Source organism: Dama dama, chromosome 3 (assembly GCF_033118175.1).
Source record: "Dama dama isolate Ldn47 chromosome 3, ASM3311817v1, whole genome shotgun sequence".
Lineage (NCBI taxonomy): Eukaryota > Metazoa > Chordata > Mammalia > Artiodactyla > Cervidae > Dama > Dama dama.
Genome location: NC_083683.1, coordinates 39383677 through 39395477, shown reverse-complemented (window position 1 = coordinate 39395477; position 11801 = coordinate 39383677). Strand labels below are relative to the sequence as shown.

The window sequence follows — 11801 nt, the reverse complement described above, 5'->3', positions numbered from 1 at the left end:
GCCATTTCCTTCTCCAGGGATATGTGTATATACATGCATATATATACATACACATATGATTTTTAATACATTTTAAAACATAATTCCCTAAACCTGCTTCCAAAGAAACTCAGTGGAGACCTGATACTTTTCTTAGAGTTAAGTCAACTAGAGTATGGAGAAAATCAGTAGGGACTTCTGGAGAATTCATGTATCTCCCCACTGCTTTGAAGTTCTTGCCTTTGCCTCCCTCCTCATCCATCCCTCAAGGGTTGAAAGAAACACAAACTGATAGTAGATTTCAATTAGTTGGTTCAATGATGCTAATATAATTTGTTAAAACTGAACAATTCAGTTGAGAAGAATAAAAACTAACCACTGCCAAATACCTGGTGAGTAGTCCCCTGTGCATTCCTTAGAATCCTTAAACTGTCTCTGCCTTATTTACACAGTCATAATCTGCACTTTACTTATCATGCTGTGATTTTTCATACATTTGCTTCTACTTGGAAATGAATCATTTGGTGGTCACACATGAAATTAACAAGGAGAAAAATGTTCTGATTTACAGAAGGCAGAGAATAGGTTGTGTCTCATAAATATTGGGAAATTTTGAAGAGTTAAGAAACATGCACTCAGTCACTTAGTCATGGCCAGCTTTTTGCAACCTTATGGACTGTAGCCTGCTGGGTTCCTCTGTCCATGAAAGTTTCCAGGCCAGAATACTGGAGTGGATTGCCATTTCCTTTCTCCAGGGTTAAGAAACATACATACATATATATTATACCAAAAGAAAAAAGACTGCTGAGTAGGAACAAAGATGTTGGATTGCTCTCAGTACTGTTGGCTTTGAACCACATCTTCACAAGTAGGAAGGTATTAGTTTATGTACAAAGATATTAGTTTGTAAAGCAATTGTTTTGCAAATGATCATGTACCCTTCTGTCTTAGTTTAGGCTGCTTTAACAAAATTCCACAGACTGGGAGGCAGAAATCGATTACTCATAATCATGAAGGCCAGCATGGCTGGGTGAGGGGCCACATCTGAGTCATTGATTTCTTGTATCCTCACATGAAGGAAGAGACCAGAGAGTTCTTTATGGTTTCTTTTATAAGAACACTAATCCCATTCTTGAGGGCTCCACCCTCATGACCTACTCATCTCCCGAAGGTGCAACCTAGTAATACTGTCAGTTTTGGGGGTTAGAATTTCAATATATGAAGTTTCTGTTCTGTTCACTCATTATATTGTGTTTGACTCTTTGTGAACCCAAAGAGTTCAAACTGCAGCAAACCAGGTTTCCCTGCCCATCACCAACTCCCGGAGTTTACTCAAACTCATGTCCATTGAGTAGGTGATGCCATGTGACCATCTCATCCTCTGTCACCCCCTTCTCTTCTTGCCCTCAATCTTTCCCAGCATCAGGGTCTTTTCCAATGAGTCAGCTCTTGACATCAGGTGGCCAAAGTATTGGAATTTCAGCTTCAGCATCAGTCCTTCCAATGAATATTCAGGGTTGATTTCCTTTAGGATTGACTGGTTGGATCTCCTTGCTGTCCAAGGGACTCTCAAGAGTTCTTTCTAACACCACAATTCAAAAGCATTAATCCTTCAGTGCTCAGCCTTCTTTATGGTCCAGATCTCACATCCATACATGACTACTGGATAAATCATAGCTTTGACTATATGGACTTTTGTCAGTAAAGTGATATCTCTGCTTTTTAATACGCTGCCTACGTTGGGTCACAGGTTTTCTTCCAAGGAGGAGGCATCTTTTAATTTCGTGGCTACAGTCACTATCCACAGTGATTTTGGAGCCCAAGAAAATAAAATCTGTCACTGTTTCCACTTTCCCCTATCTATTTGCCATTAAGTTATGGGACTGATGCCATGATCTTAGTGTTTTGAATGGTGAGTTTTAAGCCAGCTTTTTCACTCTCCTCTTTCACTTTCATCAAGAGGCTCGTTAGTTCCTCTTCACTTTCTGCCATTAGAATAGTATTATCTGCATATCTGAGGTTGTTGATATTTCTCCCAGCAATCTTGTTTGCAGCTTGTGAGTCATCCAGCCCAGCATTTTGCATGCTGTACTCTGCATAGAGGTTAAATAATCAGGGGTACAATATACAGCCTAAATGTACTCCTTACCAGTTTTGAACCAGTCCATTGTTCCATGTCCAGTTCTAACTGTTGCTTCTTGTCCTGCATACAGGTTTCTCAGGAGATAGGTAAGGTGGTCTGGTATTCCAATCTCTTCAAGAATATTCCACAGTTTGTTGTGATCCATACAGTCAAAGGCTTTAGTGTAGCCAATGAAGCAGAGCAGATGTTTTTCTGGGATTCCCTTGCTTTTTCTATGATCCAATGGATGTTGGCAATGGATGTTGGAATTTTCTAGTTCCTCTGCCATTTCTAAATCCAGCTTGTACATCTGAAGTTCTCAGTCCACGTACTGCTGAAGCCCAGCTTGAAGGATTTTGAGCAGTACCTTGCCAGCATGTAAAATGAGTACAATTGTGTGGTAGTTTGAACATTCTTTGATATTGCCCTTCTTTGGGATTGGAATGAAAACTGACCTTTTCCATTCCTGTGGCCACTGCTGACTTTTCCACATTTGCTGGCATATTGAGTGCAGCACTTTAACAGCATCATCTTTTAGGATTTGAAATAGCTCAGCTGGAATTCTATCACCTCCACTAGCTTTGTTCGTAGTGATGCTTTCTAAGTCCCACTTGACTTCACACTCCAGGGCATCTGACTCTGGGTGAGTGACCACACCATTGTGGTTATCAGACTCATTAAGACCTTTTTTGTATAGTTCTTCTGTGTATTTTTGCCACCTCTTCAATCTCATCTGTTTCTGTTAGGCATGAATTTTAGTGGGGGCAAAAACATTTAAATCTTCCTTTCCTCATTCATCAAGAAATATTTATTTATTGCTAATCGTGGATTGAGCATTGTTTTAATTATTGGGGATACAGCAGGGAACAAGAGACAAGATCCTTGTATTCAGTTTTCTCTACTATGCAGAGAATTAGAATGGGTAATCTGATAGATTGGAGACCCTGTTAATGACGAGGTGATCCTTGAAGATATCTCTGAGGAGGTGACTTTTAAAGTACAATATGAATGCCAAGAAATTAGTCACAAAGCATTTCTTAAATAGGAACTGTTTGAGCAAAGGCAGGAATAAGCTTTTTGCAATTGAGGAAAAAACAGTTCAAGGAGGCTGAAGCAAAGTAAGCTAAGTGTTATAAGAAGAAGGCGGAGAAGTAGGAGGGACCAGATCAACAGGTTGTGTGAGCCAGGATGAGGTATTTAGACTTCATTGTGAGTGTGATGAGAAGCTACAATCAAGGAGGACAGCGATGTTACTTAATTTGCATTTTTAAAAAGTTGTTTCTAGCTGCTGTGTAGTGAACAGATTATAGGGAAGTCAAAGGAAAATCAAGGGAGATCAGCCAGGAAACTCTTCCAGTAGTTTGGACGGGAGATGAAGGTGCTGTGGACTGGGGTGATCATGGAAAGAAGTGGCAGGTTTGGTGTATGTTTCGGAGGTAGACCTGCTCGACTGGATGTAGAGAGACATGATGAGACAGACAAAAAAAAGATGATGCCAAGATTTCTGGCTTGCTCCAACTAAGTAGCTGGGGGTAGGACATAATGAGACAGGAAAACTGGTGAAGGAGCACTTTTGAAGATTAAAAATGAAACAGTTTTTGGTGGGCCATGTTAAGTTTGAGATGCTCGGTAGACATCCAAGAAGAAAAATGAAGCAGCTGGTTTGTCATCCAAGTCTAGAAACCTGGGGCAATTCAGCACTGGAGATGTAGACTCGGGAAAATGGATGAAATTTAGTCAGGAGACTGGTTGAGATCACTTCTAGGCCATGTGGGAGAGATGAAAGGAGGGGTGTTAGAACATTAAGGAGGCACTGTAAGATACGCAATAGAGAAGTCTTCAAACAAGTATTAGGAGGAATGGTCATTGAGAAGAAAAACCAGAAAGTAGACTGTCAAGGAAGTCAAGAATAGAATAAGGAGAGAATAGTCTAGAGTTCTCAGTGTGAACAAGAGTCAAATAAAGTAAAAGAAAAAAAAATTTGTCACTGGATTAGGCAACATGTATGTTGTTAGTGATCTTAATATGAACAGTCTCATCAGAGTAGATAAGAAGGCAGCGTGATTGAAGTGGGTTAAGAAGCAAATGAATAAAGACTGAAGGAAATATAGGTATGAAAGCCACCATGGGGCATCCAGAGAAAGAAGACAGGAGGAAAGCATAATAGGAGTCTGCTGGGCAATGTTGAGTGCCTATTGGAGCTCTGTGACTTTTAATGTAAAATGAGTCCAACAGTCCCAGCTGTGTGTTTGTACCTCTAGTGATATCCAGCTGTTCCTGTATGGCATGGAGTAGTTGGGCAGTCATGTTTGGGTTCTGCTCGATGAAAACAATGGAGGAAGAGAGAGCTGAAGTTAAGCATATTTGCAAAGGGTGGGGGTGCTATAAAGTTGGATCATAGGATTTAAGTTGGGTTTTGATAGAAATAAGGATGCTAGGAAAATGGCAAATTTCGTGAGACAATGAAGAACAGAGAAGCCTGCCATGCTACAGTTCATGGGGTCACAAAGAGTCAGACACAACTGAGCGATTGAACAAGAAGGGGAATGGCTGATAGGAAGTAAGAAGGGCCAGTGAACTGGAGGTCTTGATGGAGTCAAAGAACTGGTGAAATATGGATGTAAAAGAGTTAAATTGATAGACATTAGCAGCCAGAGGGTTTTCCAGGTGGTGCTAATGGTAAAGAATCCACCTGCTAATGTTAGGGGAAGCACACTGATTGAAACCGCCCACCCTGGCCAGGCACCATAGTAACTATTTGGATGAGTTGTTTTATGATGGGAGATCCTGATAAGGAACACGGAACTAATAAGCCACCACCAACCAGAAGAGTTCGGGAAAGGTCAAAAGGAGACACCGCATGTCCGTCCACTTCCCAGAATCCCTCTTGCTAGCATCCATCTTGGCTGAGCAATGCATGCGCCACCAGGAAAGACTCTGAATTAGAATGATTGGCCAAAGACCACCCGGAAACTAAGCCTATCACCATAAAATCTGAGACTGCGAGCCAAGTGGCAGAGCAGTTCTCCTGGGTTCCCTTCTCCTACTGCTCTCCACCCGGGTGCCCTTTCCCAATAAAATCTCTTGCTTTGTCCGCACATGTGTCTCCTTGGACAATTCATTTCCGAAGTGTTAGACAAGAGCCCAGTTCTGGGCCCTGGAAGGGGTCTCCCTTCCTGCAACACTAATGTGGGAGATGCCTGAGATCCAGGTTTGATCCCTTGGTTGGGAAGATGCCCTGGAGAAGGAAATGGAAACCTACTTCAGTATTCTTGCCTGGGAAATCTCTTGGACAGAGGAGCCTGGTGGGCTACAGTCCATTGGGAAGCAAAGAGTCACACTCGACTGAGCACGCACGCACTTGCTATTTGCTTGCTACGGTAAACTGGACTGTTTTGTGTGGGAAGCTGCTAGATTACAGTGAAGGATATTCTTACATGATGAAATTTCACCCACTGCTTATTTTTCCTTTGGAGTAATTAAGTTCTCTAGTATATTATTCCAGTTATGGAGTTAGCATAAGCTGCAGGGAAGAACACAGATTTTTTTAATAACCCATCTTGCTAAGCAGTAGATGAGAATCTATTAGTCAAAAGAGTCCACTGGAGAATTTCAGTGGAGAAGGCCTTAGCATGTGACATCAATAAGCAGCTTTAAACTAATTTTTGAAAAGATAAAACAAATGTCACTTTAAATGTAAAAAGCTGTTTCCTTTGCTTACAACACTTGTGATGTCAAATGTGTGTTTTTTTCCATTCCAAGCAATTCTCCAGTCCTCCAGACACCACCCAGGTATCCTACGATTTAATTCACTCTTGGTACTAACAACCCAGAGTTAGCATAGACCCCATAGGCTAAAGGCTCAGTCCCACCAAAAATGCTCCTTACTTCAGATACCACTTGAATGTCCCAGGTTGTCACTTGTACTTTGGGCCAACTGGTTATAAATTGGGGGTTCCCACAACACTCTCCCCAGCTTATACAATTTGCTATAATCCCTAACAGCACTTCCCAGGTGTTGCTATTGGTAAAAAAAACTCCCCTGCCGATGCAGGAGATAAAAGAGAGTTCGATCCCTGGGGTGGGAAGATCCTCTGGAGGAGGGCATGGCAACACACTCCAGTATTCTCGCCTGGGAAATTTCATAGACCAAGGAGCCTGGTGGGCTACAGTCCATAGGACTGAAACAACTAAACACACATACATATATAATTGCTACCAGAACTCACAGAACACTTTACTTACTCTTATTGGTTTATTACAGAGGTTACCACTCCACAACAGCCAAACGGAACACAGGTATAGGGCAAGGTATGGGGAAAGGGGTGCAAAGCTTCCCCATACCCTCCAGACAGGTAATCTTCCAACACCTTGATGTTTGTCAATCTGAAGTTCTCCAAACCTCACTATTGAGGGTTTTTATGGAGGTTTCATTATATAGGTATAATTGATTATATCATTGGCCAATGGTGATTGTCTTCCAGTTCCTCTTCCCTCCAGAAGGTGGAGGGGGAATGTGGGCTTGAACATTTCAACCTTATAATCATGATTTGGTTTTTCTGTAGATCAGCGCCCATCCTAAAGCTATCTAGGGACACCCAACCATTCACTAGCATACAAAAAGACATTAAAGACTCTGGGATTCCAGGGGTCTTAGAAGCTCTGGTTTCTGGAACCAGGGTCAAAAATCAAACATTACAACAAAAGATGCTCTTATTACCCTATCACTCAGCATATTACTCAGGGGTGGGGACCAAATATATACTTATTATATCACAGTTTTATCACTTTTATGTTGGTGAAAATATTTCCCATATTGTCTGGCCATAAAGTACCATTGCTTTGGTCTGTTTGCCTGGAAGTATTTAAGGGCACTGTCATCAATAGTGATTAAGAATATATTAATTGTAGGCACGACTGTTTTCTGCACTATACACACACACTAAAAAGCAGACATGTTTGGATAGAAACATATTACATCATATAATGCTTTATTTACATTTTTATAAAACATTTTTAACCTTAATTAATTGGAAAATAATAATTGCTACGTTTTGTCAAAAGATCTGTATTTTCTAATAAGCACTCCATTCACTGCTTGGTAGACTTCAGATCGGCACTCCCAGCAAGTTAATTGCATTCTTCTCTCCCCATTCCCTATTTAAGGGCTTCCCTGGTGCCTCAGATGGTAAAGAATCTGCCTGGAATGCTGGAGACCTGGGCTCAATCTCTGGGTCAGGAAGATCCTCTGGAGGAGGGAGTGACAACCCACTCCAGTATTCTTGCCTAGGAAATCCCCATGGACAGAGAGGAGCCTGGAGGGCTACAGTCCATGGGGTCGCAAAGAGTCTGACAGGATTGAGCGACTACACTTTCCCTGGACAGGACTACACTTTCCCTTTTTTTTCACTTTCCTTATTTAAACACTTGAGAGTCCCTTGGACTGCAAGGAGATCCAACCAGTCCATTCTAAAGGAGATCAGTCTTGGGTGTTCACTGGAAGGACTGATGCTGAAGCTGAAACTCCAGTACTTTGGCCATCTCATGCGAAGAGTTGACTCATTGGAAAAGACCCTGATGCTGGGAGGGATTGGGGGCAGGAGGAGAAGGGGACGACAGAGAATGAGATGGCTGGATGCCATCACCGACTCGATGGGCATGAGTTTGAGTAAACTCCGGGAGTTGGTGACGGACAGGGAGGCCTGGCGTGCTGTGATTCATGGGGACGCAGAGTCTGACACGACTGAGCGACTGAACTGAACGTCCCAACCCCCACCCCCGACCATCAAGTCGAACCTCTTAGCTTGTGAATACTGGCAGAATGGAAGGATTTCGCAGCTGTGATTTTTGAGTGTAAATAATGATGTCGTGCCTGGAAGTCAGTTCCAGGCCCACTTCCAAGTCCACGTCCTTGTTTTGGCAAACTGTTTATCTGTGACCTCATTATTTTTCCTTAATCTATGAAACAGACGCATTAAGGTCGATTCACTTCATATACATCTGTTATTAGAAGGGGATTTAAAATTCCTTAGGAGAATGGACCAAGCATGGGCTTTAGATAGTGCAACATGTTAACATCACCCCATTAAATATTGTTGTTATAGTCCAAAACAGACAACCCCAAACTTCTCTTGCTAAGTAAAATTCCAGTTTCTTCCCACCCTTTCTTCCGGCTCCTTACTTTCCCTTCGGCTGAAATTAGGAGCAGGAAGGGAGAAGAGAAAGGAGCCAGGGATTGGACCAGGGGAGAGAAGCCCATCGGACCGGTTAATCGTGTCTGTGATTCTCTCCTTTGCTTCCACCCAGGGACGAAGCGCTTCCAGCAGAAATGACGGTCCCTTTCTGGAACGGTCAAGGCCAGGGTCACACTGACAAATTTTACAGAGTCGTCTGAGGTGCAGTCTGGGTACCTGCTCCGAGATCCCTCTTGGTGTCGCGGTCACGGACCCCCACCGGTTCCCCCAGCGGGTACGCGGTCTGAGCGCGGCAGCGTCCTCCGACGGAGCGCGGCGTGCGCTCGGCGGCCGTGGCGTCCCCAACCAGCCGGAAAGAGCGGCGGCGGCGCCCACGTCCTGCCGCCTGTCCGTCACGCAACTACCCACGCTGCCGCCGCTTTCGATTGGTCGCAGACGCGGGCCAGGCCCCTTCTAGCCCCGCCTCCCGTGGATGGACAGGCCGAGAGGGCGGTGCGGCGGCGGGTGGGTCCGCCCCGCTGTCAGTTACGGGGGAAGACCTGGCAGGCGGGCGGCGCTCGCTGGCTACCTCGTCGTTCTGTCGTGCGCGCTCCCTCTCGCAGCTTGCGGGGAAGTCTGGGCCGCCGGAGCGGCCGCCGCCACCGCCTCGCCCGGACCTCCTCGCAGCCCTCTCGCGGCTCAGTCCCTCCCGCCCGCGCACCCCCGAGTAGTGAGAGGCCCCCGCGGAAGGTTCGGAGAGTCTCCGCGGCGGCGCCGGTGGTGTTTAAACCATGTTAAGGAGGATTCTGCAGAGGGTAAGAGAGACAGCCCGTCTTTCCAGGAGCACGTGAGCGGAGAGCCGGAGCCCGGGGACGCGGAAGCCGCCCCCTCCTGAGCGCGGGCTCCTTCCTTCTTTAGGCCCCGCAGCCCGGGCGGCGATTAGGCCTCGGTCGTCTGCTCCGGGGGCGGGCCGCGGGCGGGCGGGGCGGCGGCTGGGCAGCAGGCCGGGGCGGGCGTCTGGTCCCCCGCGGCTCCGCACGCCCAGGCCCCGGCCGGGCTCTCGCGCGGGCTGTCAGTGCGCGCGGGAGGGTGTGGTGCCGGCACGTTTCTTCCAGAACCTGGAGTGGCTGTGAAAATGGAGAGTTAGTGCCTGCGGGTCCGGCCCATCATCCGCGCGCCAGGCCGGAGAACGCGCGGTGGGAGCCCGGGGGAGGCGGGCTCGCCTCTTTCCCCAGCGCCCCGCCCAGCGTGCCCCCCCAACTTTCCACGACGCGCACCTGCCACACGCGGCTTCGTTATCTCAGCTGGGCGACCCCGCAGGGTGATGTGGTGAAGCCTGGCCTAGTATCGGCCCAGTGGCGGTACCGACACCTAACTGGCAAAGTCAGCTGCGAAGGAAGATATTACTCACAGTTGGCAACTTTTTTTTTCCTCCTCCAGTTAAAAATGCATTTTCCTCTCCCAGCCTAGTACCTTTTTCGAGTTATTCAAGAATAAATCAGTTGTAAGCTTTACCTAACGGAATGCCCCTTTACTTTCTGCCAATGCTATGTCCTTTTAAGATCTGGAAAAACCTTAAGATATAAAGATTGAGTATTGGAAAGCTGGAGGTGTTTTGTTTAGGAATCAGTTCCTAGAATAAGAATTAAAATGTTTTCTATAAGAGTTACTGTTAACTCAAGTGTTTGTTTTGTTTAGCTTTTTAAAAAACTTTTTGAGACTAACGGGGGTGCAACAAAAAGGTAAATGGTTGAAAATTTGGTGCCGAACCCATTAGTTGGTTCCTGAGGGAGTAGAATAACTAATTCAAGCACAAAAGGACTTTATTGAACTTGTAGTATGCAGTCCAGGAAGGTGCTAAAGAGAGTTGAGTCATCCCCTGTATAGAAAGGGAGTGTCCTTGCGCCTGCAGAGCTTTGTGAAATGTTCAAGTCTCCTGAAACTTGGCCATATATCAGGGGGAGAAATAGTTAATTTCTGTATCTGCCACCTTGTATTGACATTTGATAGTTTTTTGCAATGTTTTGTCAGTTTTTTGAAACCTTGATAAGTGCTGTTTTTGTGAGTAGCAAGGGCATGCGCTTTACTCTGGCCATCAGTTCTGCATTAAAGACATCTGTGCATGATTTACTCTCACTGATTAGAGAGTTTTCTTTTTTCACACCTGAAGGAACTCATTTCCTCATGCCTCAGATTTTTTTGTCCTAATTCCACAGCTGAAGATTATCAGTAGTTTGCCTGTGGTTTGCTTTGAAGTTTATAAATGAAACAAAGTGTTTACTGACTTAAGAATAGCTTCTAGTAGTTATAGGTTAGTTTTCAGAAATGCAGCAGCTTTCAGGTTCTCTTGGTTTAGTGTTCTTAAGCATTGCATTTGTATAAAGGTCATTTTGAGTGTTGGTGCATACACATCAATGGTTACAGAAGTTTCAGGTGAAACTACAAGATTGGAATTTATCTCTGGTTATTGCTGAGATGTTACAAGTCATTTGGCAACATGGCATTATTGACATTTGTGAGCAGATAATTCTTTGTTGTAGTGGGCTGTCGTTTGCATTACAGGATGTTTAGCAGCATCCCTGGCTTCTATCCACTAGATGCCATAGCACCCCCATGCCCCCCAAACCCCTACCCACTCTTGTGACAACCAGAACTATCTGAAGACTTTACCAAATGTCACCTAGGGGCAGAATTGCCCTGGCTGAAAATCACTGTCTTAAATTTATATATTCTTTTATAGGAAAGTTTGAATTGTATCTCATAGCTTACTACTTTTTTTTCCCTTCAATATTCTTGAGTGGCAATAGATGCAAAGTATCTGCTAGGGGCCTAGGAACCTGTTAAATAAGATATGGGTCCTCCTTTTAGAATTCATGACTGGTTGGGGGAATGGCCATTTAAAAGTAATGGAAATGCTTTGTAATGGAAGAATGAATAGTGCCTGGGGGCCACTTCCTTGGAGGGTATCAGGAAAAGCTTCTGGAAGGAGGGTATATTTGCAACTCAAAAGATGGGAGGGCAGGTTGGGCTGAGGGAACTGTGGCTGCCTAGACCAGAAGTCATAAAATGGGCATGTAATATTAAGGGGAGCTTGAACAATTAAATTTAGGTGGGCAAATGATGTGCAGAGATTGGTAGGAGGTGAGGCTGTAGCAGGCAGACCTAGAGTCCCGTGGGTGGAATTTGGCTCTAATCTTATAGATGGGTCAGTGTTAATGCTCAGCAGTTAGTAGGAGCATTTGGATAAATCGTTAAAGAAACCTTGTAATTTGTATTACTAGTTTAAACTCCACAGGTGGTATTTTTTTTTTTTTAATATTTATTTATTTACTTATTTGGCTGCACCAGGTCTTAGTTGCAGTATGTGGGATCTAGTTCCCTGACCAGGGATTGAACTTGGGGCCCCTGAATTGGGAGCCTGGAGTCTTAGCCACTGGACCACCCGGGAAGTCCCCCTAAACTCCACAGGTGGTATTTACTGACAAGTATAACTTGAATCTTTATGTACCATGGCAACCATTTTATTT

General features: G+C 44.8%; 1 protein-coding gene across 3 annotated transcripts in view; it reads left to right on the top strand.

The window, feature by feature from the left end:
• Positions 1-8833: 8833 nt before the first annotated feature.
• Positions 8834-11801, top strand: part of EEA1 (early endosome antigen 1) — a 123659-nt gene continuing 120691 nt past the window's right edge. For 2 of the 3 annotated variants that reach the window (XM_061125719.1, XM_061125712.1), the window contains exon 1: positions 8835-9089. In XM_061125719.1, coding sequence (XP_060981702.1) covers positions 9066-9089 — 24 coding nt within the window. In that variant the 5' untranslated portion in view covers positions 8835-9065. Of the gene's footprint in view, positions 9090-11801 lie in introns of all 3 variants that reach the window. The other variant, XM_061125704.1, reaches the window with a different exon arrangement.